Source organism: Pleurodeles waltl, chromosome 6 (genome assembly GCF_031143425.1).
Source record: "Pleurodeles waltl isolate 20211129_DDA chromosome 6, aPleWal1.hap1.20221129, whole genome shotgun sequence".
NCBI classification, from domain to species: domain Eukaryota; kingdom Metazoa; phylum Chordata; class Amphibia; order Caudata; family Salamandridae; genus Pleurodeles; species Pleurodeles waltl.
In genome coordinates, this window is record NC_090445.1 from 800072391 (window position 1) to 800100361 (window position 27971).

A 27971-nucleotide genomic window follows, 5' to 3' on the forward strand; every position below is an offset into this window, starting at 1 on the left:
CACTGCATTACAGCAGTGGTCTCTTCTTCCACAAGTGTCCGTCCTGTCTGCAAGGCAGAAACTAGAGCAGCAGTGAATTCTCTGGGCAGTGTCTCTGCTGTGGTGGCGGCAGGTGGCAGTTTGCCACTAAGGGTTGTGCAACTAACCTTTTGCTTGTCATGGTGCGGTGTGCTACTCAGTTTCTTGGCAGGGTGAGGCACTTCCAGAACAGTCTCTGGCCTGCTGCAGGGGTAGTGCTAATATTGTAGGGGCAAATAAACTCTTTGCATTCATGCCACTCTGAGCATCTCCTCCCTTCTTGCCGCTGGAAAGCACTTTTGTTCACCTCTTGTGCTTCCGTTCAGGCCTCACCTCACACAGGCTGATGCACACTTCTCTCCTGTGCTAACCTTTTTTTTTTTCTGAGCTGCGGCACTGGGGGGGGGGGGGGGGGGAGGGGGGTGGAGACGGCCTCTCTCAGCGCCTGTCCTGTTTTCGTGGGTCGCTTCTGCAGTACTGGGTTGGAGAATTTTGGCGCCTCGAGGGCACCTAGTGCTGGCTGCGGCACCCCACCCCCTTTTTCAGATCTCTCTTCCCAGGGCCAGTCAATGTGCTGGCTCATGGCAGGCGGGCAGCTGCAGGGGCAGGAAGGCTGGATGTTGTCATCCTCGCTTGCCGGGTGGCCTTATTCTAACCCTGTCCTGCCTCAGTCACTGCCTTGTAAACAGCAGGTGTGGGGATGCCCAGCTCACACGCGGCGGTCAGACCCGCTTGTCACAATTGTAATGTTCTGGGCCCGCATGCGGATAGAATTTCGTTGTACGCTTTTAGGTGTTTAAGCATGCACATTCCCGTTGAGTCACTGGACACATCGTCGCTTTTCACGAATTCCTAATTTTATTTTTTAGTATAAACTGTATCCTAAAGACCACTATTTACCTAGCCGAATAAGCATGAAAATCCTGAGGCTTGTATAGCAGAATCGTGGATTTTTATGAAGTAAGACAGCTATAATGTTTCCATACGTCGGCTGTGAATACCTCTATCATTCATGACTAATACTTTTCATGCTTGCACTTGGGACTTGTCCAACATTTAAAAAAAAAAGCAATAAAACGAGGTGTGTGTCTGCACATACACACACTCACCCACCTCCTGGTCCGAAGTGTAAACTTCGTGTCAGGGCAAAGACTCGTGGGACAAAACCGTCTATGAAGTGATTGAAAATATGTGAACTGAATAGGCTTGTTGGCGCCTACACTCAACTAACATATATTTCCCTAAACAACTGTAGGCATATTATCGTGTTGCAAACAGAGATACGTTTGGAAACAATAGAAGCGCGGGGAGGGAGACAGTGAGAGACAGACAGATCACGAGTCCAGTGAATATATAGTGCCATCCTTTGCTATATGTGCCACGGTTTTGTAATTAAATTATAGTGTTAGAAGAGTTACAAAGGCGGCTAATGCTCTTCCGAGATTTCTGCACAAAGTAAATCTTGACAATTGTATACCCAACTTCTATAAAATCTTTGTATGTAGTTTGAGGTAAATGAATTAAATCCGTTTAAAGAAACGCACACATTCTTGCGCACACACGAATTTGTCGCAATTGCTCATCCTTGATGATCCACCAATTTTACCTGTCACCTCATGTTTGCCCCACCCAAAATAACAATATTTTAGAGACGCCACTGTGTGCACGTTCCACAGGCTGTGCTTTTACTGGAAAGTAGTGGAATTGCCATCGAGCTCAGGGCACAGTGAAGAATTACCTCACAATGCAGGGAGGCCTCGTACATACAGGGAGCATCACTGACTGAAAGACGCTGGGTAAGATTCAGTCAGGACAGAGCAGAGGAAACGTCCCCGTTTATTATTTAATATTATAGTAGATATTTAATGGCTTTGTAAATGAAGTATGAGATGCCACCAAAGTTATTTCGTGTGCATTCAACTGAATGGGGATCACAAACTGCACGTGATTACTTAAGTTTTTGTGCAAAATAAATTGAGACTGATGTGATCATTTCTTTCGAAGATCAATTTCTGCTGTTTTCGAGACTAAAATAATCCTTGTGCCTGCATATTTCAGCTGAGTCTTAATATACTTCAGCATTACTGCCGGGCTTGTCATCTGCTGATTAAAGTGTGCTTATAAGCATTTTTACATCGGCTATGTTAATTCCAGAGCACAGACTGGAACACAAGAGAGCATACGTTCACCATGAAAATTAATCTTGCAATACATGTTCAGTCTTTCCTAGACAAGCCTTGCGATCTCCTATCCGCCAAGGAAAATAGGAGTGTTTACTGGCTCTTGTGCTTACTGCACAATCCTGATTGTTCTTGAAAATACTTGTCAATAACACACGTTAGGAGAAACACTTTCATTCAAGGCACAATCCATTGTGCCTCTCCCAGAGGCGGCCCGTCCTTTAGGCTGGAGGGGCCACGCCCCTCCCCCCACCTTTTGCCCCCCATGAAGAGTGTCTGTCAGGCTGAACAAAGGTCAGCCTGACAGACACTCTTCATGGTCAGGTCAGGCAGCCAGGTGCAGACATGCGCGATTTGCGCACAATCCTGGCTGCCTGAGCTGAACTTTGCTGGGCTGAGGAGATCACAGCTCCTATGGGCGTGACCTCCTCGGCCCAGCGAAGGTGCCTTGAGGCCCTCCCCTCGGTGACGAGGAAAGCATCACCAATTGACACTCTCCGTGGGCGCTTCAGTTTGAGCCCTGAAGTGCCCAGGGCGAGTGTCAATCAGTGACACTTTGTCACAGAGTGGGGTGGGGTCAGCAGTCTCACTGACCCCATCCCACTCTGTGACGAGGCTGGGACTGCTGCCTTCCCTCATTGGCTGACCTAAGGTCAGCCAGTGAGGGAAGGCAGCAGTCCCAACCCTCCTGGGACCTGGAGGCCGAAGGTAAGTGTGTGTGTGTATGTGTGTGATGTTTCAAATTGAATGTTTGGTGCGTGCATGTTTGTATGGTATGAATGTGGTTAAAGGGATGTGCGTGCGCGCGTGAAAGAATGAATGTGTGTGATGTTTTAAAATGAATGTTTGGTGCATGCGTGCATGTTTGAATGGTATGAGTGTTGTTAATGGATGTGTGTGCGTGCGTGTCTGTGTGTGAAAGAATGAGTGTGTGTGTGTGCCCCGCCTGCCCCCCTCCCTCCTAAAGCTGCCGGCCGACACTGGCCTCTCCCGTGGGTCCTTGCCTCCTTCCTCCGGTTCTTGCCCCTTCCCTCATCCTGCATAGTAAAATCTGAACATCTGTACATTAAAATGGTACGTGAAAACTTTGAACACGCTTTGTGATTGGTTATGATGGCCCATATGACAATTATTGTGGTAGACGGTCTGTCACATCTAACTTCTAGCTTATCTACTGATAGGGTGGAGTTTTGATGTACATGAGTTTGATGCTGTAGTGTGGAACAATATATTTAAGGAGATTTGTTAACTTTTTGCTAAAAATGATCTCTCTGCCAATTTCTGTTTCTCTAGCTCTAGCAGCCGCAAGTACCACTGACATTGTCGCCCAATGACTGTTCATCTTTTCTTTTTTTATTGGACAGTGATTATGGATATGAACGTCATAGCAACGGGCAATGCCTACCTGCATTTTGGTACAATCCATCATCCTTGTCAAAAGATTGTAGCTTTGGCCAGAGTTATCTCAACAGCACTGGGTAAGTGAACCTTATTTTTATGATGAAGACTGAAAGAATTTACAGGGTTTAAGGATCATAGCTTGTTTAACGCGCTGTTGTGGGTTCTATACCTTTTCAGTGGCAAAGTACTCTTTATTTCTTGGATTGTTGCTTGAAAGCTTATCTATGATTATAGCAAACGATCCCACGATGGGGCGAGTACAACATTTAACGGTCGTACCTTTAACTCAATCAGAATGCCTGTTTTTATTGTTATTGTTATCACGCAATTCCCTTATTCTATATTAAAAGTAACTTTTTATGTAGTTTTGAAATGACCCGTCTCATCTAAACTTTATTTTCCATATAGATAGCCTCTTTTACATGCTTTGGCCATTCGTAATAAAATATCTAAAGGGTAAATAACATTTGCTCAATTGTGGGTGGGCAAAATGTAAGCAGTTTAGGGCGAGTTAAAAGTTGAGCAAAAAACATTGGACTGGGCCATATGCAATTATGATCCAGGTATTAATGTCAGTGTTAAACCTTCAAAAACACAGGATTCCAAAAAATTAAACTAACCAGTTAGTTCTAGTCTTAAACAATTAGCAATTTAATAATGGTTATTTGTGGCACTCCAATCTCCCTTTCCAGAATAACATATGTATATTGTTACAGTATTAAACTAACTTGTCACTTTTAAACTTAGTTTTCTGAAAAATAACAGCCATATTTACATAATTGAGCAAGTGGTCCACCAACATTTCCAGCGAGTAATTGTTTACCCTGTTGTGTGGCATGAAAACAGCAAGGTATTTACTAGACCGGGCTAAAGTCGAGCAAAACACTGTGCCCTTAAATGATTTACTTTGATGTTTTAAGTCATGGAGACCGGACCCAAGCGGAGACAGAGCACTTTAGATAGTAGGAAATTATGAGGTAGTAGTAAAGTATCACAGATTAGAGAGGGCCAGTATGAAAGAGATTCAGATCAAAAATAACATATAACACACCCATTGAACAAGGTACATGCAATACTAAAGAAAGGGATAGTGTGAATATATATATATATTTATATATGTGTGTGTGTGTGTGTATATATATGTGTGTATATATATATGTGTGTGTGTATATATATATATGTGTGTGTGACTGGATGAAAACGAAGAGTCGTCAGATGCTTATCTATGGAGATGAAATTTTGTCGAGGTAAGAGGTACATCAAGTCTGGATGGAATACATCATACAGTTTATTATGCATACAAATATAGAGATTTTCCCTTAATTGGTCTTTGGGTTGAGCCACACAGAGAAACACAGACAGAATAATGCATATATTGTTTCTCTTTGTTGGAAAAAGTGTTGGTAGTCAAGTTGCAGAGTAACAGTGAACCTGTAGACTTTTTATTCTTCTTTTGAGACTTTGTGGGAGGGATCCATTTTTTGATAAGTCATGCTGGAGTTGCGCACCTTGAGCACACTCCCAGACAAAGATCACATAAGGGTACTGCTCTTTCCACAGATTTGGAATTCAAAAGGGTGGTGTCTAAGCTTCGTAGTTGTCACCCTTTGCCTTCAACTATAATTTTTTGGATAAGTAATTTGATATCTATGATTGTAGATTTTTGTGGCTACTAGGAGCCTGTTTAGCAGTCTGGCAGTGGACCACCAGAACTCCAACTCTGCGGTGGGGAGGCAGCTTGCGGCCTCCCCATCACTGTTTTATCATAGTTCCACTGGTTGGTAGCAGAAACAGTGCAGTGGCATTGCCCTCGGCTCTCAGGAAGCTGAGGGCAATGCCATCACACAGACAGTGCCCCCAGCACCCTTGGAATGCCATGGCAGATAGTGTGCATTCCGACGGTGCTGTCAGGGGCCCTGCCTTTCAGCCAGCATTTCTATGGTAGGGTCCCCCCTTGGAAAGGCCGTCAGAAAGGCAAATCAGAATCAGTACGATGCTGTGGCTGACTGTTGGACTTTTGCTTATGCAGGGTCATCCCCAGTCTTTTTCGCCTCCTGCCTCCTATTTTTTTCTGACATGTTGCTGTTGGCTTTTCAACTCTGAGCACTTTACCACTGCTAACCAGTGCTAAAGTGCATATGCTCTCCTGTTTAAATTGTATGTAAGTGGTTCATCCATGATTGGCATATTTGAATTACTAGTAAGTCCCTAGTAATGTGCATTAGAGGTGCCAGGGCCTGTAAATCAAATGCTACTAGTGGGCCAGCAGCACTGGTTGTGCCACCCACATAAGTAGCTCTGTAATCATGTCTCAGACCTGCCCCTGCAGTGTCTGTATGTGTATTTTTACACTGTAAATTCGACTTGGCAAGTGTACCCACTTGCCAGGCCTAAACCTTCCCTTTCCTTACATGTAAGGCACCCCTAAGGTAGGCCCTAGGTAGCCCCAAGGGCAGGGTGCAGTGTATGGATAAGGTAGGACATATAGTAATGTGGTTTATATGTCCTGACAGTGAAATACTGCCAATTTCGTTTTCACTGTTGCAAGGTCTGTCTCTCTCTCATAGGATAATATGGGGGCTACCTTTAAATATGATTAAAGTGTAGATTCCCCTAGAGAGTAGATGGACATGTGGAGTTTGGGATCCCTGAACTCGCAATTTAAAAATACATCTTTTAGTAAAGTTGATTTTAAGATTGTGCGTTTGGGAATGCCACTTTTAGAAAGTGAGCATTTTCTTGCTTAAACCATTCTGTGACTCTGCCTGGTTTGTGGATTCCCTGTCTGGGTCAGTTTGACAGTTGGGTTGTTTTTCACCTCACACCAGACAGTGACACAAAGGGAGCTGGGGTGTGATCTGCATTTCCTGATTAGCCATCTCTGCTAGGAGGGAGGGGTGGAGTGGTCACTCTCATCTGAAAGGACTGTGCCTGCCTCTGACAATGCTGTCTCCAGCCCCCTGGTGTGTGTCTGAGGCCTTGCCTGGGCAAGGCAGGATTTCACAAGAAGGTGTGAGTCCCCTTTTAAGAAAGGTGACTTCAAAGACTAAAATGGGTATAAGAAGGGCACCCAAACTTACAAACTTAAGAAACACTTCTGGAACCAAGAGGAACCTCTGCCTGGAGAAGAGCTGATAGCTGAGGAAAACGTGCTGCCCTGCCTGTGACTGTGCTTTGTGGAGCTTTCCTGCAGTGCTGCTTCTGCCAGAGTAAGAGGGCAAAGACTGGACTTTGTGTGCCTTCCATCTTGAAGAAGAAATCTCCAAGGGCTTGATGTAGAGCTTGCCTCCTGTTGTTGAAGTCTCAGGGATAGCAAAGACTTCTTCCTGCCAGCACCTGGAGTCTCTGGAGAGACCCCTACTCTGCTCTGTGGTGCCCTTCCAGTTCCTGGGACCCTGAAAGGAGAGGCTGGCAGCCTAAGGACAAAAATACACGCACCGAGCGCCGTGCGGAGAAAAGATCGACGCGAATCCGATCGCGGCTGAGAAAACGACGCGACGCCGGTTCCGCAGCTGAGAAACGACGCCGCAGGAAACGCGACCGAAAAACCGACGCCCGGAGCAGGAGAAACGACGCGCAGCATCGCTGACGGAGACTGAGAGATCGCACCCTGCGCCGCGGGACTTTCGGATCGTCGTGTGGCTGGCTTTTTCAACACGCACCGCCGTGCCGAGTTGTTTTCGACGCACACAGCCGTGCAGGGTTACTTTCGACGCACACCGCCCGTGCGGGGTTATTTTTGACGCAAACCAGGTACATTTTCACGCTAGCAGCGCTAGTGTGGTGTTACAACTACCTAAAGACTCTTTTTATTTTAAACCTTTAAAAAAATCATAACTTGACTTGTGTATGTTGGATTTTTGTCGTTTTGGTCTTGTTTTGTCTAGATAAATATTTCCTATTTTTCTAAACTGGTGTTGTGTCATTTTGTAGTGTTTTCATTAAGTTACTGTGTGTGTTGGTACAAATACTTTACACCTAGCACTCTGAGGTTAAGCCTACTGCTCTGCCAAGCTACCAAGGGGGTAAGCAGGGGTTAGCTGAGGGTGATTCTCTTTTATCCTAACTAGAGTGAGGGTCCTTGCTTGAACAGGGGGTAACCAGACTGTCAACCAAAGACCCCATTTCTAACATTGGTGACCAGCGGTCGGGATTTGGACTTGTATTTGTACTTGACATACAGTAATTAAGTGTACACTACTGTTTTGATCTCAGACCACTACGTGACCACATACTACTTGTTTGGTGATCTTTTAATTTTTCTCTTAAGGACTCTTTTTATTCTACTTCCATGATTTTGCTGATCCCTTGACTGATTCTTTTTACTTCATTGGGAAATTATTTTTTTCTGCCTTTTGGAACTTTGCACTTGTGACCATCATGTCTCAATCTGGAGATGCAACAGCTGGAGCTGTGTTTGAAATGGAGAAACTGAAGGAGTACTCAGTTGCTCAATTGAAACAGTTCCTTAAAGATCTTGACTGTCCCACTGAGAGCTCCACCAGGGAGGGGGAGCTGCAACAGGCACAGAGGGCCTGGGTGACAATCAAGAAGGCTGGAAGGCACACAGAGGAGGACAATATGGGGGGGGAAGTGCAGAGGATACACAGTGGTGTAGTGGAGGAACCTGTTACGCCTGGGGGGAGGGTCCCCAGGAGGGGTGGCAGGGTGTCACCCAAGGGTCTGACTCCTGAAGAGTTACAGGACAGACAGGCAGAGAGGGAGTACCAATGGGAGCTGAAAAAGCTCAATTGGGAGTTGGAAGAAAGGAGGAGGAACTTAGAGATTAAAAAAATGATTTATGCTTACGAGCTTAAATTGAAAGAGCTGGAAGTCATGAGGGCTGAGTCCAGCTGGAATGGTGGCAGCAACAATTGTATATCCAGTGACGCTGCAGAAGTGCACATGCCCAGAGAGGTGGTGCCCTACTTGAAGGAGGGAGTTAACACACGCCAGGAGGTTCAGGGGTATGAGGTAGCTCCAGTGATGCACAGGGTCCCTGAGGTGGATTGGGGAACTGGCATGGGGAGTCATATTCCTACTGGTGGGAGGGACACTCTACTGACTCTAAGTGAGAGTGACAGGGAGAGGGGTTCCCCCCAGGTAGAAGTCCTGGTTATGGAGTGTGAAAACATCCCAGAAGAGTGTGGGTTGAGTGTCAGGGACAGTCAGGTACTGTCTCACCAGTCTCCGGAGGGTGATGTGGGGTGCTTTTTCAAAGCAGAGTCACTGGATGGTTGGGTGAAGGGTACTTTGGTTAATTCATGTGAGGGGCTGAGTGATGTAATTGCTGGAGAGCATATGTCTAGTCCTTATTTTCCAGAGCTATGCCAACACCAGGTGGAGTGTGAGTTCTCTGACCCCAGGGAGCTTACAATGGAGGCAGACTTCCGGGTGAGTACCAGAGAGTCTGAAGAGGCATTTGGGGGTGCTCCTGAGAGGAGTGGTCTAGGTAGTTCCCAACCAGGTGAGGTAGGGAAGGATTGTAGTGTCCCAGGTAGGTCCCAGTGTAGTGGGATGGGTGAGGGACCCCATGTCCAGTCTCAGAGGAGAGGGAATGGGGATGGGTTGAGGCCCAAGGTGCCCGAGATCCGGTCCCAGGTCCTGGAGGGTTCCCTGCGGGAACACCAGGAGGGGAGCCTAGCCTGTACCATAGGGCCATCTGTTGAGGGAGACCCCACAGTGTCAGGAGAACTTGGGGGGGCGGCTGTAGCCAGCGTCCCACCAGTTCTGGTGTCTGGCAGTACCACTCCTAGTGAGGGGGTGCAGAAGTCCAGACAGAGGGTTGAGAGGGGGTTGCGGACCCCAGTGGAGAACCTGGAGGGTCAGGGGTCAGCTCTGAGAGCAGAGCCCCCCATGAATGACCTTGGTAAGACCATTTCTGGGTTGGGGGGAATCCAGACTCTGTCAGATGGGCAGAGGTCAGGAGACCTGCGCCAGCCAGACTCTTGTGTGGCCCTTCGGGACAGTGTGTCCCTTGAGGGGGGTAAGTGTGCCCCCCTGGAAGTCCTGGTGTGCCAGGCAATGGTTCAACCGCAGGGTGGTGACTCTGGGTTGAATGATCAGGTTCAGGGGGTAAACTCTGACCTGATGGGGGGTAAGTGTGCTCCCAAGGAAGTCCTGGTGTGCCAGGCAGTGGTTCAACCGCAGGGTGGTGACCCTGGGTTGGATGACCAGGTTCAGAGGGTAAACTCTGACCTGGTAGGGGGTAGGTATGCCCCCCAGGAAGTCCTGGTTTGCCAGGCAGTGATCCAGTCTGTGGGTACAGACCCTGGATTGGGAGGCCAGGTTAAGGGTGTCCCCCCTGACCTGGAGGAAGGGGCTACTGCTAACAGTGCCCCTACCATGTTGTCTTCTGGGGGGGCCACTCCTAGTTGGGTGGTCCAGGACCCCAGAGGAGAGGGCAGGGGGAGGGAAGCCTCACCCCTGGCCCTGGTCCAACCTGAAGGTACAGACCCCAGGTTGGAGGATCAGTTGCAGGTTAACATCCCTGCACTGGTGAAAGAATTGTGCAGGACTGCTTCTACAAGCACCCTGACAGTTTTTGACTCTGGGGGTGCCGCGTCTGCCGGGAGGTTACAGAGCCCCAGAGGGGAGGACCAGGGTCAGGTTGTCATCCCTGACCTGGTGGAAGAGAGAGTGGTCAAAGGGTGCCAGGCACCTGGGGCTACCACCCCCCACTCTCCACAGTCACAGTGGTTAGAGAGGCCTGAGGTCGGGCTCTCATCCCTGACAGTTGTCTGGGGCCACTGTGGCTTGCTGTCCTGGTGGACAGAGTTGCCCCTGGGGGGGGGAGGACGAGAGTCACACCCCGGGGGTGGAGTGGGCAACACCACTGTGTTGGCCCTGGTGGTACTATCTGCCCATTGCAATACATCTGTGAGCAAAGTAAAGTTAGGTGTTGCACAGATGGTGTCTGTAGATGTGGAGAAGGGTTCCCCATGGGTTAGCTTAGTGGGCCCTGAGAGTATGGACAGAGGGATCCAACTGGAGTCAGGAAGGCGTAGAACTGGAACATGCCCCTGCTGTTGTGGGCCTGGGTCCCTGTTCTATCGCCCCAATCAGGGAAGTACATCAAGGTATTGATTGTTCTCCCCTGGCTTTAGGCTGGTAGGGGGTCGTGTTGGACTTTTGCTTATGCAGGGTCATCCCCAGTCTTTTTCGCCTCCTGCCTCCTATTTTTTTCTGACATGTTGCTGTTGGCTTTTCAACTCTGAGCACTTTACCACTGCTAACCAGTGCTAAAGTGCATATGCTCTCCTGTTTAAATTGTATGTAAGTGGTTCATCCATGATTGGCATATTTGAATTACTAGTAAGTCCCTAGTAATGTGCATTAGAGGTGCCAGGGCCTGTAAATCAAATGCTACTAGTGGGCCAGCAGCACTGGTTGTGCCACCCACATAAGTAGCTCTGTAATCATGTCTCAGACCTGCCCCTGCAGTGTCTGTATGTGTATTTTTACACTGTAAATTCGACTTGGCAAGTGTACCCACTTGCCAGGCCTAAACCTTCCCTTTCCTTACATGTAAGGCACCCCTAAGGTAGGCCCTAGGTAGCCCCAAGGGCAGGGTGCAGTGTATGGATAAGGTAGGACATATAGTAATGTGGTTTATATGTCCTGACAGTGAAATACTGCCAATTTCGTTTTCACTGTTGCAAGGTCTGTCTCTCTCTCATAGGATAATATGGGGGCTACCTTTAAATATGATTAAAGTGTAGATTCCCCTAGAGAGTAGATGGACATGTGGAGTTTGGGATCCCTGAACTCGCAATTTAAAAATACATCTTTTAGTAAAGTTGATTTTAAGATTGTGCGTTTGGGAATGCCACTTTTAGAAAGTGAGCATTTTCTTGCTTAAACCATTCTGTGACTCTGCCTGGTTTGTGGATTCCCTGTCTGGGTCAGTTTGACAGTTGGGTTGTTTTTCACCTCACACCAGACAGTGACACAAAGGGAGCTGGGGTGTGATCTGCATTTCCTGATTAGCCATCTCTGCTAGGAGGGAGGGGTGGAGTGGTCACTCTCATCTGAAAGGACTGTGCCTGCCTCTGACAATGCTGTCTCCAGCCCCCTGGTGTGTGTCTGAGGCCTTGCCTGGGCAAGGCAGGATTTCACAAGAAGGTGTGAGTCCCCTTTTAAGAAAGGTGACTTCAAAGACTAAAATGGGTATAAGAAGGGCACCCAAACTTACAAACTTTAGAAACACTTCTGGAACCAAGAGGAACCTCTGCCTGGAGAAGAGCTGATAGCTGAGGAAAACGTGCTGCCCTGCCTGTGACTGTGCTTTGTGGAGCTTTCCTGCAGTGCTGCTTCTGCCAGAGTAAGAGGGCAAAGACTGGACTTTGTGTGCCTTCCATCTTGAAGAAGAAATCTCCAAGGGCTTGATGTAGAGCTTGCCTCCTGTTGTTGAAGTCTCAGGGATAGCAAAGACTTCTTCCTGCCAGCACCTGGAGTCTCTGGAGAGACCCCTACTCTGCTCTGTGGTGCCCTTCCAGTTCCTGGGACCCTGAAAGGAGAGGCTGGCAGCCTATGGACAAAAATACACGCACCGAGCGCCGTGCGGAGAAAAGATCGACGCGAATCCGATCGCGGCTGAGAAAACGACGCGACGCCGGTTCCGCAGCTGAGAAACGACGCCGCAGGAAACGCGACCGAAAAACCGACGCCCGGAGCAGGAGAAACGACGCGCAGCATCGCTGACGGAGACTGAGAGATCGCACCCTGCGCCGCGGGACTTTCGGATCGTCGTGTGGCTGGCTTTTTCAACACGCACCGCCGTGCCGAGTTGTTTTCGACGCACACAGCCGTGCAGGGTTACTTTCGACGCACACCGCCCGTGCGGGGTTATTTTTGACGCAAACCAGGTACATTTTCACGCTAGCAGCGCTAGTGTGGTGTTACAACTACCTAAAGACTCTTTTTATTTTAAACCTTTAAAAAAATCATAACTTGACTTGTGTATGTTGGATTTTTGTCGTTTTGGTCTTGTTTTGTCTAGATAAATATTTCCTATTTTTCTAAACTGGTGTTGTGTCATTTTGTAGTGTTTTCATTAAGTTACTGTGTGTGTTGGTACAAATACTTTACACCTAGCACTCTGAGGTTAAGCCTACTGCTCTGCCAAGCTACCAAGGGGGTAAGCAGGGGTTAGCTGAGGGTGATTCTCTTTTATCCTAACTAGAGTGAGGGTCCTTGCTTGAACAGGGGGTAACCAGACTGTCAACCAAAGACCCCATTTCTAACACTGACCATGACTTGCACTGGCACAAACCCATCAGGGTCTCTGATACTGGCAGTGATGGCGGTGTGCTGGCTGTCCAACCATCAACGCAGGTACGGCGGTCCATGGACTGCCGTACTCACAATAAGGCCCTAAGTATCTGCTCTAGTGCATCAATGGCGTCAATTAGAAACCACCTAGGAGTGATCAATATTGTGGTCGAATTTACATTAGAATACGTGTGTAGAGCTTGTTTGTGGAAATCAAGGCATAACTTCAGGTTCATGTTAATTAGGAGTCCCCACAGTTTAATCTAAATTACACTACAGATTAGACTACTTGACTCAAATATTGTTTTAGAAAGGAATTTTGATTACTTGAAGGAGTTTAATTTGAAACTGAGCACATCTTTCACGAAGGAAGTGTTAAAGATTTGAAGGTTGAGATTGATATCCAATCACAGGGATTTGTCACTTTTAATATTGAACAGGCTACTCTTCAGCAAGCTCTATGCACTTGGCCAAATGTCCAAATGTGTGAAAAATTGATCAGTAAGAGTTCTATTTAGGTTGAATTTGGTTTCAGGTCATGGTGCAATGGTTATGACTGAATTTATTCAGGAATCTTTGCAGAAACATAAAGGGGCATACTTACAAGAATTTGCCACTTTTCTTGCGTCACCCCTGCCCCACCTAACAACACCATGGTTGCACGGTATTTACAATAGGTCTCAACATCACAGTCATTAGGACAGTAGTGTCAACATTTTTGACACTATTGTGGAGCTTTGCTGCACTAGCATAAAAATTTTTGACGTTATTGCAGCAAAGCACAAGGCCCATGGATTAAAATAAGTTTGTCGTTTTAATGCCTGCTCCGAGGAGGCATTAAAAATGATGGAAAAACTAGCACAGTGAAATGTTGTAAATTTCTCTGCACCATTTTTTCAGGCCTTCCTGTGTGGGAGCGTACCCCTGGCATACATTATTCCTGGCGCTGGCATAATGTGGTGCAAGGGTTTATAAAGTGGCGCAATGCAAGCCTTGCGCCACTTTGTCAATACAACGCGGGAGAAAGGCTTCCATAATGCTGCCTTAGCGTAAAAGAATAAATGATGCTAGGGCGGCGCAAGGTGATGCTAGAGGCTTGTAATAATGCCCCAAGGTCTTCTAGGGCGGAAACTTACATGTAGAGATGTGTCATTGTATCATCAAAGGGGGAAGAGGGTTCTGATTTGTAGTGAGAATTTGTGACATGTAGACGATGGGATTTAAGTTCAAATGGATGCCCAAAGTCAGCAGTGCTCTTAGGACACATCATCTTTGCTTTCGTGTTTTTTTTTTCTGTCTCCTAGTTGCAGAGGTAAATTTGGCTGTTTACACAAATCCTGCTGTTAGGCAACTCTATATAAATAGGTTCCTGTGAACTCCCCGCTCCCAAATCAGGTGCATATATCTGCTCCTTAATGGGCCACAGTCACTACATAGGGCTACGTTTCTAAGACAAAAATGCACATATCATTGTGACAGACATTACAAAGGGAAAAGTGCCAGAGAACTATAATCCGACATTGCTCAATAAATGCGTAGAGACTTCTAAACCTATTAGAAGTGATTCTTGGCAACTACACACACAAGACACTTCTGATGTTACAAGTGCATATACCAAGATGCCTAGTGCTAATGAACGACTTGGCATCTTCATGTAACATATCTCCTAAAACCTCGATATTTAGTGAGATTGTTAAAACTAATAGGTCATTGTTAGGCATTGATTTTGGTACATAGTTTTCTTAATGCAGCAGAAGAGTCATTGTTGCTTGACCCCAAGACACTGAAGCATTTTAACCCATAAAATTACACAATATTAATTTACCGGAGTGGATACTGCCACATTGTTGTTTGCTTTATGGCTTTTACCATGTAGCCTATCTGTCCCAGCTGTCTCACCTGCTCTGCTACGATCTGTAATATTCCTCCTACCTAAGATCACAAATTAGCTGCCTTGAAAACCTCTTACCACTTAATTTTGTAATTCACAAACGTGAGTGTCCAAACAAGCGTTCTCTTTCTGATTCTGCTTGAGACAATTACTGGCACTATATGTTGAATGCGCCCCTTTGAAGAAACAAGTTCTCTTCCTCACTGTTTCAAATAGTACAAACCTTTTCACTCTTCTTTTGTAAGTCCAAAGCTTTTAACATTTAAAGTATTTAATATTTTCCCTTAACATAAAATCTTAAAATGATTGGTTAGCTCAAATGTCACTGTTGCTTCACCCCTTATTATCAGTGCTTAATGCCACCCAGTATGACCTTAAAACTTATTTAGAGGTCAATGTCTCACACCTGTATCCCTTCCCAGGAGACACTCACTATGGAAACTGTCAAATCACAGTAATTGTTTGGGAGCATGGTCACTGCAGACACTCTGATCTTTCTGCAGTAATACCTCCTAACTGTGTATGTATTAAATGTGTAGTATTTTAGAGTAGGGACACCAATTGATGATAATGCTGTGAGCATCAAACATAAACTTAAGATTCCTCCCTTCTGTGACCAAAGTCTTTGGAGAAAAAGGATTTCTGTATAAAATCACTTATCATTCAGACTTCCGTACTTCGGGGAATCAGCCTCAATATACATTGTCAATGAAATAATTCAACTCCTCATGAGTGGTGACATCCCAAAAGCCTTAAAAATTCCAGTCCTGAACATAACCCTGTTCTCTTTCTGAACCTGGGGATTGAAATGTCTGCCATCTTTGTTCCTGCATAATTTCGAGATTTTGTGTTTTACAATAAAGTGTCTTATGAACTGATGTTGTTCATGTAAAACTGAATTCTTTTCATTTATTTTTCTGCAGCTTTTACACACTATCCTTCACAACTCTGACCACTTCTTCTCTTACGCTTTTGTGATGTTTCTACCATCATAGTTCCCATTTAAAAATTGTTTCCGGAGCTCTCGATTAAAAACAAAAAACATTCTATTATTCATTCTTTGTTAATTTATTTGTTTAGCTTGCTACACCTTCTAGTGTAAATGCATATCAGTTGACTTAGCATTGGCAGTCAAGGCAGATGCAGATCAAAAGGTGAAAATGAAAGCAGTGGTATGATGTATGTCACTCTTCCCGTAAGTAGAAAATGTGTGTCGAGGATGTAGACAGTCTGCTCAACAGGTGAAGGCACTATGCTTCCAAGCTAGTGTTAGCGCGTCGGTCCTTAATATGTAAACTTACAAGGGGACGGGTATGGGTCGATGCACCTTTTGACTCGTTTAAGATGTTCTTGCCATAGATGCACAGCAGAAACTCAATGATCAATACGCAATAATCAATAATCATTGGTCAAATCAATAATCAATGGAGTCAGTAAATTTCACAAATTTTTCTACATTAGCCATTATTCCAAATACATACACTCATTAATAATTTCTAATTAAGTCATCTGCTTCAGCACTTGTGTCAAAGTGTGAGGAAAAACACCCACACCAACATCCACATAAAGTACACCATGAGCAGAACAAATAATCCTAGATCAGTAAAAGACCATCAATTGAGTCCAGTTATTCAGCAGGACAATATTAATCCAGTGGTGAAGTTGAGGTGTTTGTTCCACCAAACGGCAGGCAGCCGACAGGTGTTTAATCTATGATGACCTTTTCAAGGCTATATGCAGACTAACTGCTGATCATTAACTGAAGAAAAAATTAAGGTAATTCAAAGACCCATATCCACAGTGCGTCTGCAACAAGTAAAAAGCCTCTGTACAGGTTCCCACATAAGCACACAGTCTGGGAGGCAAAATAAGTAGCTCCAAATAGTAAGTAACAAAAGCATCATGTGAGTACCTGGATAAGTCCCCAAAATTCTTCAGCAACACACAGTAGTAACTGGGCGGTAGACGCAAGCTTGCAGACACGGTGCAGAGGCTTTTTACTTGTTGCAGACACGCTGCAGATCTTTTACTGTTCTGATATTAATTGATCTGCTCTAGGTGTAGTGTATGTACAGATCAAAAGGCACACACATCATAATTAGAATTGTCCAATATCCCTAATGGTCTATTCAGACCGATAAAGTAGATGATAAAAGATGCCACATAGGAACACTTAAAATGCTGTTCATCTCTCATTAATCCCAATTTTTGCACCACCATCATCTATCCTAAAAAGGCAGTGAGCAACACAGTGTTGTATCTGCTGGGGTTCTTAGGTTAAATGCGCAAGTGCTTTTCTACCTGTGGTAGGTATTCTGTGGGTTTTTTACCTCAGCCATCTCACTCTCATCACTTTCACTCGTATGTGGGCTTGCCTTTTAAAAATCCCTTGATGTAATTGGTAAATCCTTTGTTTGGCCTTCCTTGGGAGGGGGGGGGGGGCTTTGATACTGTCTTGCAGACTGACCTTGTTACGTGAATAATTACACGATTGCCGATACAATTCAGCATGGGTAAACTATTTGTTTCTTTTGTCTCTCCACTTTGTGCTCCATGGCGGCCATGGCACTCAAATCGCAAACTCCATCTGCGGTATTGAAGCGCTGGTCACATTGTTCACACTGTTGTAGGAAGCCGCTACCGTTAAAGCGCAATGTGGGTAGGATCAAGAACCTATAAACATTACGTGAGACAGACCACCTAGTTACGTTTACATTGCATGCAAGAGCCCCCGCTACCTAGAAATTGTGTATAGTGAGGGTGGGCTGTGTCATTTGTCACTTCTATTGCCCAGTATTAACTATTTGCTAATGATCAGAGAGCCGTTCTATGCATGCAAGGGCGTAGGGGAAGCAACTCGTCAAAAGGTCACAAGCCAAGTTAAATGGCACAGCCTAAACGTGGGCTACACAAAGCTTCGTTTCCACCCAACTGCTCAGCTGTACAGAATAAATGTTCCATTCCGCCATCATGAAAAAGGCAGCGATACTCAAGGAGTCATATGGCAGGAAAGAAAGACTGGCTACATAAGTGGCAAAGGATTTTTCTGGAAGAAATGAGGCCAAGACAATGTATTCAAGCAGCACGAATGTGAAATTCGAGCTATGCAAAACTAAAAGACCTGTGTCCTTTTGCCCTAATGTAAGAGGGAATATTTCAAATTAAAATCAGTTTTCCTTGCAGTTGCTGAAAGGATGAACATGATATTTCTGTATTATTTTAGTCATCCCCATAAGTAAAACGACTACACTTTTTTTTCCTTCTCTGTTGAAGAGCAGACAGACGAACATAGTCTTACATTTTCTAGTAGGTCAAAGTTCTTACATGACCACAGTAATGCATCCTTCAAGGTTTTTTAAAGTTATTTTTCAAACAAATTTCAGAACATGGCAAAGCTTTAATGAGCAATTGAGTGCTTTATATAAAATAAGATAAAATAGTCATTGGCAAAGCAACAGGATTTGCTGTTGGCAGCCAGCTTTTTGACCTTGTTGGTCATTCGGTTTTGTCTTAGTTTATTGAAAACTATATTTTTGGGAAAGCTGCCAAATTCTTATAAATCTAAACAAAATCTAAAAATAAAAAATATAATTTTATTTTAAATAAGCACACATTGCCATAGTCGTCTCTGGCACATAAGGTAAGTACTTTTCTCCTGGTGCTCCTTGTGAAAGGGCAGAATTCGGTCACTTGGAGTTAAGTTAGCCAATGACACAAGTGGGGTGATACATTGCACTATGCTGTAGAAGGTGTAAGAAGGTGAATGGCACAATAATGGACTAATTAATGACGAGGGCTGGATGAAAAGCCCTGTATGTAAGTATATCTTACATATAATTTTAGTAAAATCAAAAGGTCTTTGGTATGGCGTAAATAGGAGAAAGTATATACTCTCTTAGCACCAGTTGTTGTGTGTGGTGTGCACCGACCAAAATGTTTGGGCACTGGGACTTAATTTTCATTATCAGACTGTGACAAAGGCAAAAACCCACAGGGCAGGAGTATTGGCAAAAAAGTCTAGGTATGCATTTACAACACCAGTAGCTCCAACTTACGTAAATGCGATACGTATTGCATTGCAAATGCTTATTCCTTATTACATGGTCTTTTTTTATGTGATCACCCCTATTTTCTGCTGACAAATATTGCTGGTTTTTCAACTGTGCGCACTGTGGCTCTGCTGTCCCGGCTTCATTGGTTATGCTATTCTCCCTAAAACAGTACTCAGCTTCTCCCCAGTTGATATACTTTGTACAGTAAGGCCACAGCAAGTCGCGCAGAAAAATACACAAATGGCATGGAAAGTTAAATGTAATTTGTGAACTGCAGCACTTATTGTGCCTTCCTCTAGAATGACATGGCTTCAGGCCTACCTAGTATCTTGACTTCTATAGCTTTTAATCTTACGTGCGAATCTGCAGATGCCACTGCCACCCCTTCCTTCTTTACTTGCTGGAGAAATGCAGACAGCCTAAAATGTTGTTCTGGTGGGGGCCATAAATCATGCCCTCAAAGATGCTGCATGGAGGTGGCTACAAAACAAATAGCCCATCACGCACCTTAATTTAAACTAGGCAGTATTCGTTCAATGCGGCAGGCCGTGGTGGAAGCAGAAATGGTCACCCACCAATAGACTAATCTTACACTGCAATCTCAATTCATTATAAATTACATAATATCGAAACACCCATTCTTCATTTGACAGCAAATCAACTGAGATTTGTTTAGATGATGGCCATGAATCTGCTGACCTTAGAAATCTGCACACTTTCTCTGCTAACCAGTGCTAAAGTGCTTGTGCTCTCTCCTTAATACATGGTAGAATTGGTTTATACCCAACTGGCCTATTTAATTTACTTGTAGGTCCCTAGTAAAGTGGCACTACCTGTGCTGTGCTCATGGCCTGAAAATTAAATGTTACTAGTGAGTGTGCAGTACTGATTGCGCCACCAACATAAGTAGTACTTTAAACATGTCTCAGTCCTTCCATTGCAGCCTGTGTGCAGGTTTTATACTACCCATTTTGACCCGGTGAAACAAAACATTTTCCAGGCACAAACCTGCCTTTTTAGTATGTCACCCCATGGGAAGGCCTGGGAAAGCCCAGAGAGCAGGGTGAAATATATTCAAACTGGAGAACATGTCACTTTAGGTTTAAGTGTCCTGAAAGTGAAAAACTCTTTAATTTGTTTTTCACTACTGTAAGTGCTACCTGTCCCGTAGGGTAACATCATAGTTACCTAATTATATTTCCTAAGAGTAATTTCCAAATGGGAATGATGAAGTCTGATTTTAAATTGTAATTGCCACTTTTAGAAAGTTGGCATTTTTCTGTCTTAGCCATTTAGTACCTGCAGCCTCTATCTGGATCACATGACTGGGTGTAGCTGACGGTTGAGGTTTGTGTATTCCTCCCAGCCACAAACAGTAGAGAACTTAGGTGTGCCTGGATGGTTCTTTACTGGCAGGATGGGAGGGAGGAGCTGGATCCGGCCCTTTTACACTTGAATAGGCTGTGTCCTGCCTCCACACAAGTAGTTAGTCTGAAGGCAGTGAAGGCAGGATGTCTGGGGTCTTCAGAGGGAAACCTCTAAAAGCTTCCCTCCCACCTCAAAGGCACATCTTGGAATAAATAATGTACATTAGGCACCAACTCTTCAGTGCACTTCTGGATCTGTGGATACTGTGCCAGGAAGAAGGACTGCTGTGCTACTACATGGACATCCATTCTGCTGGACTGCTTCTCTAAAGGAACTGCTGCCTTTCTGTAATGACCTGCTGTCCTCTTGCCTGAGCCAGGAGAGCTGGACCTTCAACTTAATCTTGAACCCTGGACCCTAGAGGGACTTCAAGGGCTAGTCTTCTGATTTGAGCCTCAGGAATGTAAAAGGCATAGGTGGGTGGGACTCACAAAGTTTCATTCTGCAGAATTCCGCAGAGTTTCCTAGAAACTCTGAGATATTCCATGGAGTTCTGCAAGCGGCGGAATTATTCAGGCCTGTCATGCTGATAACTTGCAGTGAGTCAGATACAGAAAATACACACACTTTCTTAGGCAGCTTAATTGGTGGACGTTCTATGCATGGATGTGCATCTTGGGGCCACATTTAAACAGGGGAAACTGTTGCTGTGGACTATTGGTGTCTTGTTAGATGGCAGTTAACTGTGTAACTGAGTAAACAACTCTGATCTTTATGTTCAGCTTCACTGTGCATGTAAGTGTATGCACACGCACACCGACAGCACACCATACTGTTTCTTCAGAGGTACGCTTCATGTGGGTGTTTGATTTCCAATGAAAACAGAAATACCAATTAATAGAACCATGTGTGCATAGGAAAGATTATGTTCAGAAATTGCTCCCTATTTTCATTTTCATTGAAGTGATAAAACAGAATTTGCTTTAGACCCAGGTAATGTTGTGTGAATAGTAATGATGAGACCCTTTTGAATCTAAAAGGACTCCGTAGCACTGTGACGCAAATGTTTGGGTGTGATGACTGGATTACAGTTTTGAAATGTTGAGTTCCCACTTGCATTCAGAAGAATAAAGATATGTAAGACAGAGCTCAATGTGTGGCGTGTTCATTTAAGAGTACCCAGGCTGGGGAGAATGCACAACTGCTGATGAAATAGGGAATACTTAACCAGAAGAATCAACAGTGTTGTACAAGAGAGTTTGCCATGGTCCCGCAAACTGCTCATGTGTGCCACTCATGCCTCTGTCGAAGTGAAGATTGATGTTTGGTGTATCTTGGGTCAAAGCTCCACTCCAGCCAATGCCGAATTTGCAAAGAAGATGAGGGTCTTACAGAAAAAAATGATAGTTCTGTGTTGCATTGTGGCACACACCTCTTTTACGAATTTTACCAGAAGGTTCCTGGCCGTTACTACATAAGATAAGTAACAATAATGCTAAAAGCAGTGATCACCAGCTACAGAGAAGTGCCAGGAGCAGGGATAGTTGAATGTAAGTAAGTGCTAAAAGTAGTGATAATCTGATACAAAGAAATGCTAAAGGCTGTGAAAACCAGGTGCATTACCTACAATGCAAAGAGGCAAGAAGAGCGAAGAACCCCTGCAAGTAACAAATTCACTACTCACTGTTAAAGAAGAAGGCAGAATGGAACAGGACCTGGTGTAGAGCAGATGATGTGGGAGAGAATTCCAATATCAATGTCAGTAAATTCCACAAATGGTTATAATGCTGCTTCCTTCTTAAAAGCACTGATTCCGTTCGATACTGCTAAAAATAAAACTATTGGTGACAAGTAGACTGACTCAATAGAGACATTTGATGATTTCATTGATGCACTGTAAGAAACAGATGACAAAAAGATTGTCAAATATCTTGAGAATCTTGCGGGTGAAGGAGTAAAAGATATAATAAAGCAAACACCACATGCTGATGGAGTCCCCTACAATCAAATCAAAGAAATACTAAATGTGAAGAAACTAGAAGTTGTGTCGAATATTGATTATGAGATATATATTTTCAGTCAAAGACAAAGAGCTGGTGAAACAATCAACATATTTGTTGACAGACTTGATATGCTCATCAAACATAAGTTCAATGATGAAGAACCCATACATCATGACTTCAGCGTGTGGAAAAGCCCGTCCCCGAAGTCCCGACGGGCAGGTTGCCACCTGTGCGGCCACCTTTTAGCGGGCCCCATTAAGAGTTCCCCGCTGGGTCAGCGAGTGGAAACAGTGTTTCTGTCCGCTGGCCCAGCGGGCAACCACCTACAGTGTTGTCTCAGGCTCATAATAGAGCCGGCAGCAATGCTGTAGTGTGTAGGGTGGACCAGCACCTGTCACGATTTTCATGGTAAACGGGGCCAGCCGGGGGGGGCCTGCACTGCCCATGTCAAGTGCATGGGCCCCCTGCACCCTGTCTCTGCCAGCCTTTACATGGCTGTGCTAGTTTCATGTAATCGCTGATGGAGAAGGCACTTGTAATCCCCAGGGCAGCACTGCTTGCAGTGCTACCCTGGCGGATAAGGACCACCAACACTGCCAAATTGACAAAAAATCATAATCTGGCAGAGCTGGTGGTCCGACCACGGCACTACCGACATGGTCATAATGTGGTGGTCGGACCTCCACATTGGCGCTGGTCCAACCACACCTGTGATCCTGGCGCTGTCATAACCCCCATAGTCTGGATCAAGTACTCATGGCTTCCAGACCTCAGGAACATGCAGAACGACAAGCTACTGACATGGAGGCCAGAGGTGCCAAAAGTGAGTCAGTCATGAACATGAAAAGTAAACAGAAACACAAGGCTGAAGGGCACTAAATGATCTCTCTGAAGAAAAAGAACCTGTGCTTTAAATGTCGATTTCTATTTCCACATGAAGGTAAATGTCTAGCCAATGGACAAATATGCAAAGGCTTCGGGAAAGAGAACCATTTTACAATGGTTGGAAAGGCGAAGGAAAAACTGAGTGAGTTCAGCCAAGAAAAAAAATATGGGTTCCTTACCGTTCTACACGCACCCAAAAAGCCATGAAGCAACCTTAGCAGAGGCAAATAGACACTAAATGAAGTTGATCATCATCTAAATCTTCCTCTGAGTTTTCTTCAGTTTCACTGTCAAGTGAAAGTGAAGAAGATGAATATTTGATGTCGATGTTTATTTCAGAATAATGCGCACATGTTGGACTGGCTGCATGTGAAGAAAAATAAAAGTTGAAGAAAAGTCAATGAGGAAAATCCCAAAAGTCACACAGAAGATAAACAGCTGTTCCATAACTTTTATTATTGGCAGTGGTGCGTTGATAACTATTATGCCCAAGGAGAAATACAACCAACTGTCTATATTGTCCATGCTGGAGCCCCGGGGATGCATGGGATTGGCACCCCAATACCAGATTTGGCATGGGGGACAATTCCATGATCTTAGACATGTTACATGGCCTTATTCGGAGTTACCATTGTGAAGCAACATATAGGTATTGACCTATATGTAGTGCACGCATGTAATGGTGTCCCCACACTCACAAAGTCTGGGGAAATTGCCCTGAACTATGTGGGGGCACCTTGGCTAGTGCCAGTGTGCCCTCACACAAAGTAACTTTGCACCTAACCTTCACTAAGTGAAAGTTAGACATATAGGTGACTTATAAGTTACTTAAGTGCAGTGTAAAATGGCTGTGAAATAACATGGATGTTATTGCACTCAGGCTGTGGTGGCAGTCCTGTGTAACAATTGTCTGAGCTCCCTATGGGTGGCAAAAGAAATGCTGCAGCCCATAGGGATCTCCTGGGACCCCAATACCCTGGGCACCTAGGTACCATATACTAGGGAATTATAAGGGTGTTCCAGTGTGCCAATTAGAATTGGTAATAATGGTCACTAACCTGCAGTGACAAGTTTAAAGGCAGAGAGAGCATAAGCACTGAGGTTCTGATTAGCAGAGCTTCAGTGACAGTTAGGCACCACACAGGGAACACATTCAGGCCACAACTATGAGCACTGGGGTCCTGGCTAGCAGGATCCCAGTGAGACAGGCAAAAATAAACTGACACAAGTAAAAATTGGGGGTAACATGCCAGGCAAGATGGTACTTTCCTACACTGAACATTATAAAACAATGCCTTCTTGAATAACTGAAAGTTTGTCTTTTACATTCTTGAATTTTTGATATTCACTGTAATGTGTGAAAGGTTGAGTTTACTTTCTCCAGGACTGATGTGTAATGATATCTTTTAGTATAAGCATGCCATTATCTTTGTTCAAAAGAAATAGCAGCAGGAGTATTGGTTTTCACAATGAAGTTAATGTAGGCTTCAGTTACTTTGGAAGGGGTACCCTGGCACTGTAGTGGCACTCGTGAAAAGATGTCAGCAGACTTTTGATCCTTCTCTGGTCGATAGTGTAGTCATATTCCTGCAGTTGCAAACCCCCACCGTTCAATTCTGGGAGGCTTCTTGGCTTTTGGATTGAAAACGATGGTAAGCAATTCCTGATGATCAGTTACAAGTGTGAAAGGTTTACCATATAAGAATACGTGGAAATGTTCACATGCCCAGACTACTGCTAAGCTCTCTTTTTCAGTTTGTGAGTAGGCATGTTCAGCTTGCGACAAACCTCTGCTTGCATAGGCCACAATATGTCATTGGGCATTTAGGTGTCCATTGCATTGAGCAAGTATTGCGCCCAGCCAGTCTAGGCTTGCGTCGACAACAACCTCCATTTACAACTTTGGATCAAAGTAGGCCATTTCGGTGTCATTCTCAATTGCACATTTATTTTCCTTAAAACTTTGTGTGCACTCATGTGACCAGTAAAATGGAACATTCTTTTTTGTTTATTCTCCTAAGGGAGAACTTACGGTGGCAAAATCACATATGTATCTACAACAGTAGCTGGCCGTGCCAAAGAATGAATATAACAAGGTGACATCTTGTGGGGGATTAGAAGCTGGTATGGCTGGTACTTTAGCTGGATCTAGCATCATACCCCATTGAAAAATCTATGGGCAAAGAATATGTGTTTTGGACTCTCGCATCTTTGCATTTAAGGTTAATCCTGCATTAACAAGTAGTAGACAGCTGATGACACACCAAAACTTAATCTTTCATATCTGAACAAACCAACGTAAGTAAAAAGGTAATTAAGTACTTGCAATTTTCTTCATGTTCCAACTGATGATATCCTTTGTTCAGATCAAGGTGAGAGACTTTGCCACCATTTAACTGTGTGAGAATGTTGGCAATGTGCAGACTGGGATGTTGTTCTCATGGCTTCTTAGCCTGACACATGACAATGCAAATGTGGACAGCTCCTTCACTGTCCTTTTTAGGTACTACAACTATGGATTAAACCCATGGAGTTGGGCCAGTAGATCGCTCATTGATGTCATGCTTTAGAAAAGTCTCAAGTTCTTTCTCAACAGCTTCTTGTAACTGAAATGCAGATCATCTGTCTTTGAGCAACAGGATGAAGGTACTGCCAAACCAGCTCTCTGGGGTTTTCACAGCAGCTACCGCTGCTGCCAGCCCACAGACAGGCTTCTGCCCTCCTGGGTTCTGGGAAGCCCAGTCCCAGAAAGGCAGAACAAAGAATTTCCTCTGAGAGAGGGTGTTGCACCCTCTCTCTTAGGAAATAGGTGTTAAGGGCTGGGGAGGAGTAGCCTCCCCCAGCCTCTGGAAGTGCTTTGAAAGGCACAGATGCTGCCCTCCTTGCATAACCCAGTCTACGCCGGTTCAGGGATCCCCCAGGCCCTGCTCTGGCGTGAAACTGGACAAAGGTAAGAGGAGTGACCACTCCCCTGTCCATCACTACCCCAGGGGTGGTGCCCAGAGCTCCTCCAGTGTGTCCCAGAACTCTGCCACCTTGAATGCAAAGGTGTGAGGGCACAATGGAGGCCTCTGAGTGGCCAGTGCCAACAGGTGACGTCAGTGACCCCTCCTGATAAGTGCTTACCTGACTAGGTGGCCAATCCTACTCTGAGGGCGATTTAGGGTCTCTCCTATGGGCTTCTCTTCAGATAATGAATGCAAGAGCTCACCAGCATCTCCCTCTTCGACTTCTGCCAAGGATCGACTGCTGACTGCTCCAGGACACCTGCAAAACTGCAACAAAGTAGCAAGAAGACTACCAGCAACAATGTAGCACCTAATCCTGCCGGCTTTCTTGACTTGCCATCGCCATCTGGATGGAATCAAGCCACCTCAAGTTAAACACAGAAAAGACAGAAATCCTCATCTTTGGCATCAACCCCTCAACTTGGAATGACTCTTGGTGGCCCACCTCCCTAGGAACCGCGCCCTCACCCACCACCCACGCACGCAACCTAGACTTCATCTTGGACTCCACACCCAGCAGGTCAATGCCATCTCCTCTTCCTGCTACAACACTCTCCGCATGGTCCACAAAATCTTCAAGTGGATTCCCGTCGAAACCAGGAAAACTGTCACCCACGCCCTAGTCAGCAGCCGATTGGACTACGGAAATGCCCTATATGCAGGAATAACAACCAAACTCCTAACAAAACTGCAAAGAATCCAGAATGCATCCGCCTGCCTCATTCTGGGCATCCCACGCCGTGACCACATTTCCCCCCACCTCAGAGACCTTCACTGGCTACCAGTATCAAAGAGGATCACCTTCAAACTCCTCATCCACGCACACAAGGCCCTCCACAACACAGGCCCAGCCTACCTCAACGACAGACTCACCTTCCACACCCCCACCCGCAATCTTCGCTCCGCCAGCCTCGCCCTCGCCTCCATCCGCCGCACCACTGCCGGAGGAAGATCCTTCTCTCACCTAGCCGCCAAGACCTGGAACTCCCTACAGCTCCACCATCGCCAGACCCAAGACCTCTTGACATTCAGGAAATGCCTCAAGACATGGCTCTACGACCAGTAGCTCCCCCCCAGCGCCTTGAGACCCTAACGGGTGATTAGTGCGCTCTATAAATCCTTGGTTGATTGACTGTTTCCTGGTTGTGCATGCTCTGGGGGCTGTCTGCCTTCACACTGCACTGGAAGCCAAGAAGAAATCTCCTGTGGGTTGATGGAATCTTCCCCCTGCTAACGCAGGCACCAAACTTCTGCTTCACCGGTCCTCTGGATCCCCTCTCATTGTGACAAGTGGGGTCCCTGGAACACAGGAGCTGGATCCAAGTGACCCCAACAGTCTAGTGGTCCATCTCTCCAAATTTGGTGGAGGTAAAAGTCCTTGCTTCCCCACTGCAGCTGCTAGGGCTTCTGTGCACTTTTGCAAGGAATCCTTTGTGCACAGCACAGCTCAGGTCCCCAGCACTCTGTCCTGCATTGCTCAACTCGCTGAGTTGACCACTGGCTTCGTTGGACCCTCCTTTGTAGTGTTGAGACGACCACCGTGCTCAGTTTTCTTGAACCCATGTTCAAGTACTTCTATGGGTGCTTCCTGCTTCTGCATGGGCTCTCTGTGTTGCTGAGTGGCCCCTCTGTCTTGGCCAAGGGGCAACCTCCTGGTCCTTCCTGGGCCCGGGCAGCACCCATTTTCTTCAACCGCAGCTAGCAAGGCTTGTTTGTGGTCTTTCTGTGTGGAAACAACTCTGCATCCTCCAGCACACTGTGGAACATCTTCTGTGCAAAGGAGAAGTTCCTGGCATCCTCTGCTGCTGCAGAATCTTCAGCTTCTTCCACCTGGAGGCAGACATTTTGCACCTTCATCCGGGGTTTAGTGGGCTCTTGCCCCCCTGGACACT

At 45.4% G+C, this 27971-nt stretch overlaps 1 protein-coding gene across 3 annotated transcripts in view; it reads left to right on the top strand.

Moving 5' to 3' along the window:
• LOC138300266 (VPS10 domain-containing receptor SorCS1-like) overlaps positions 1–27971 on the top strand; it is a 2596073-nt gene that overhangs the window by 2165617 nt on the left and 402485 nt on the right. For all 3 annotated transcript variants that reach the window (XM_069239431.1, XM_069239430.1, XM_069239429.1), the window contains exon 17: positions 3563–3676. In XM_069239431.1, coding sequence (XP_069095532.1) covers positions 3563–3676 — 114 coding nt within the window. The remainder of the gene's footprint in view (positions 1–3562; positions 3677–27971) is intronic.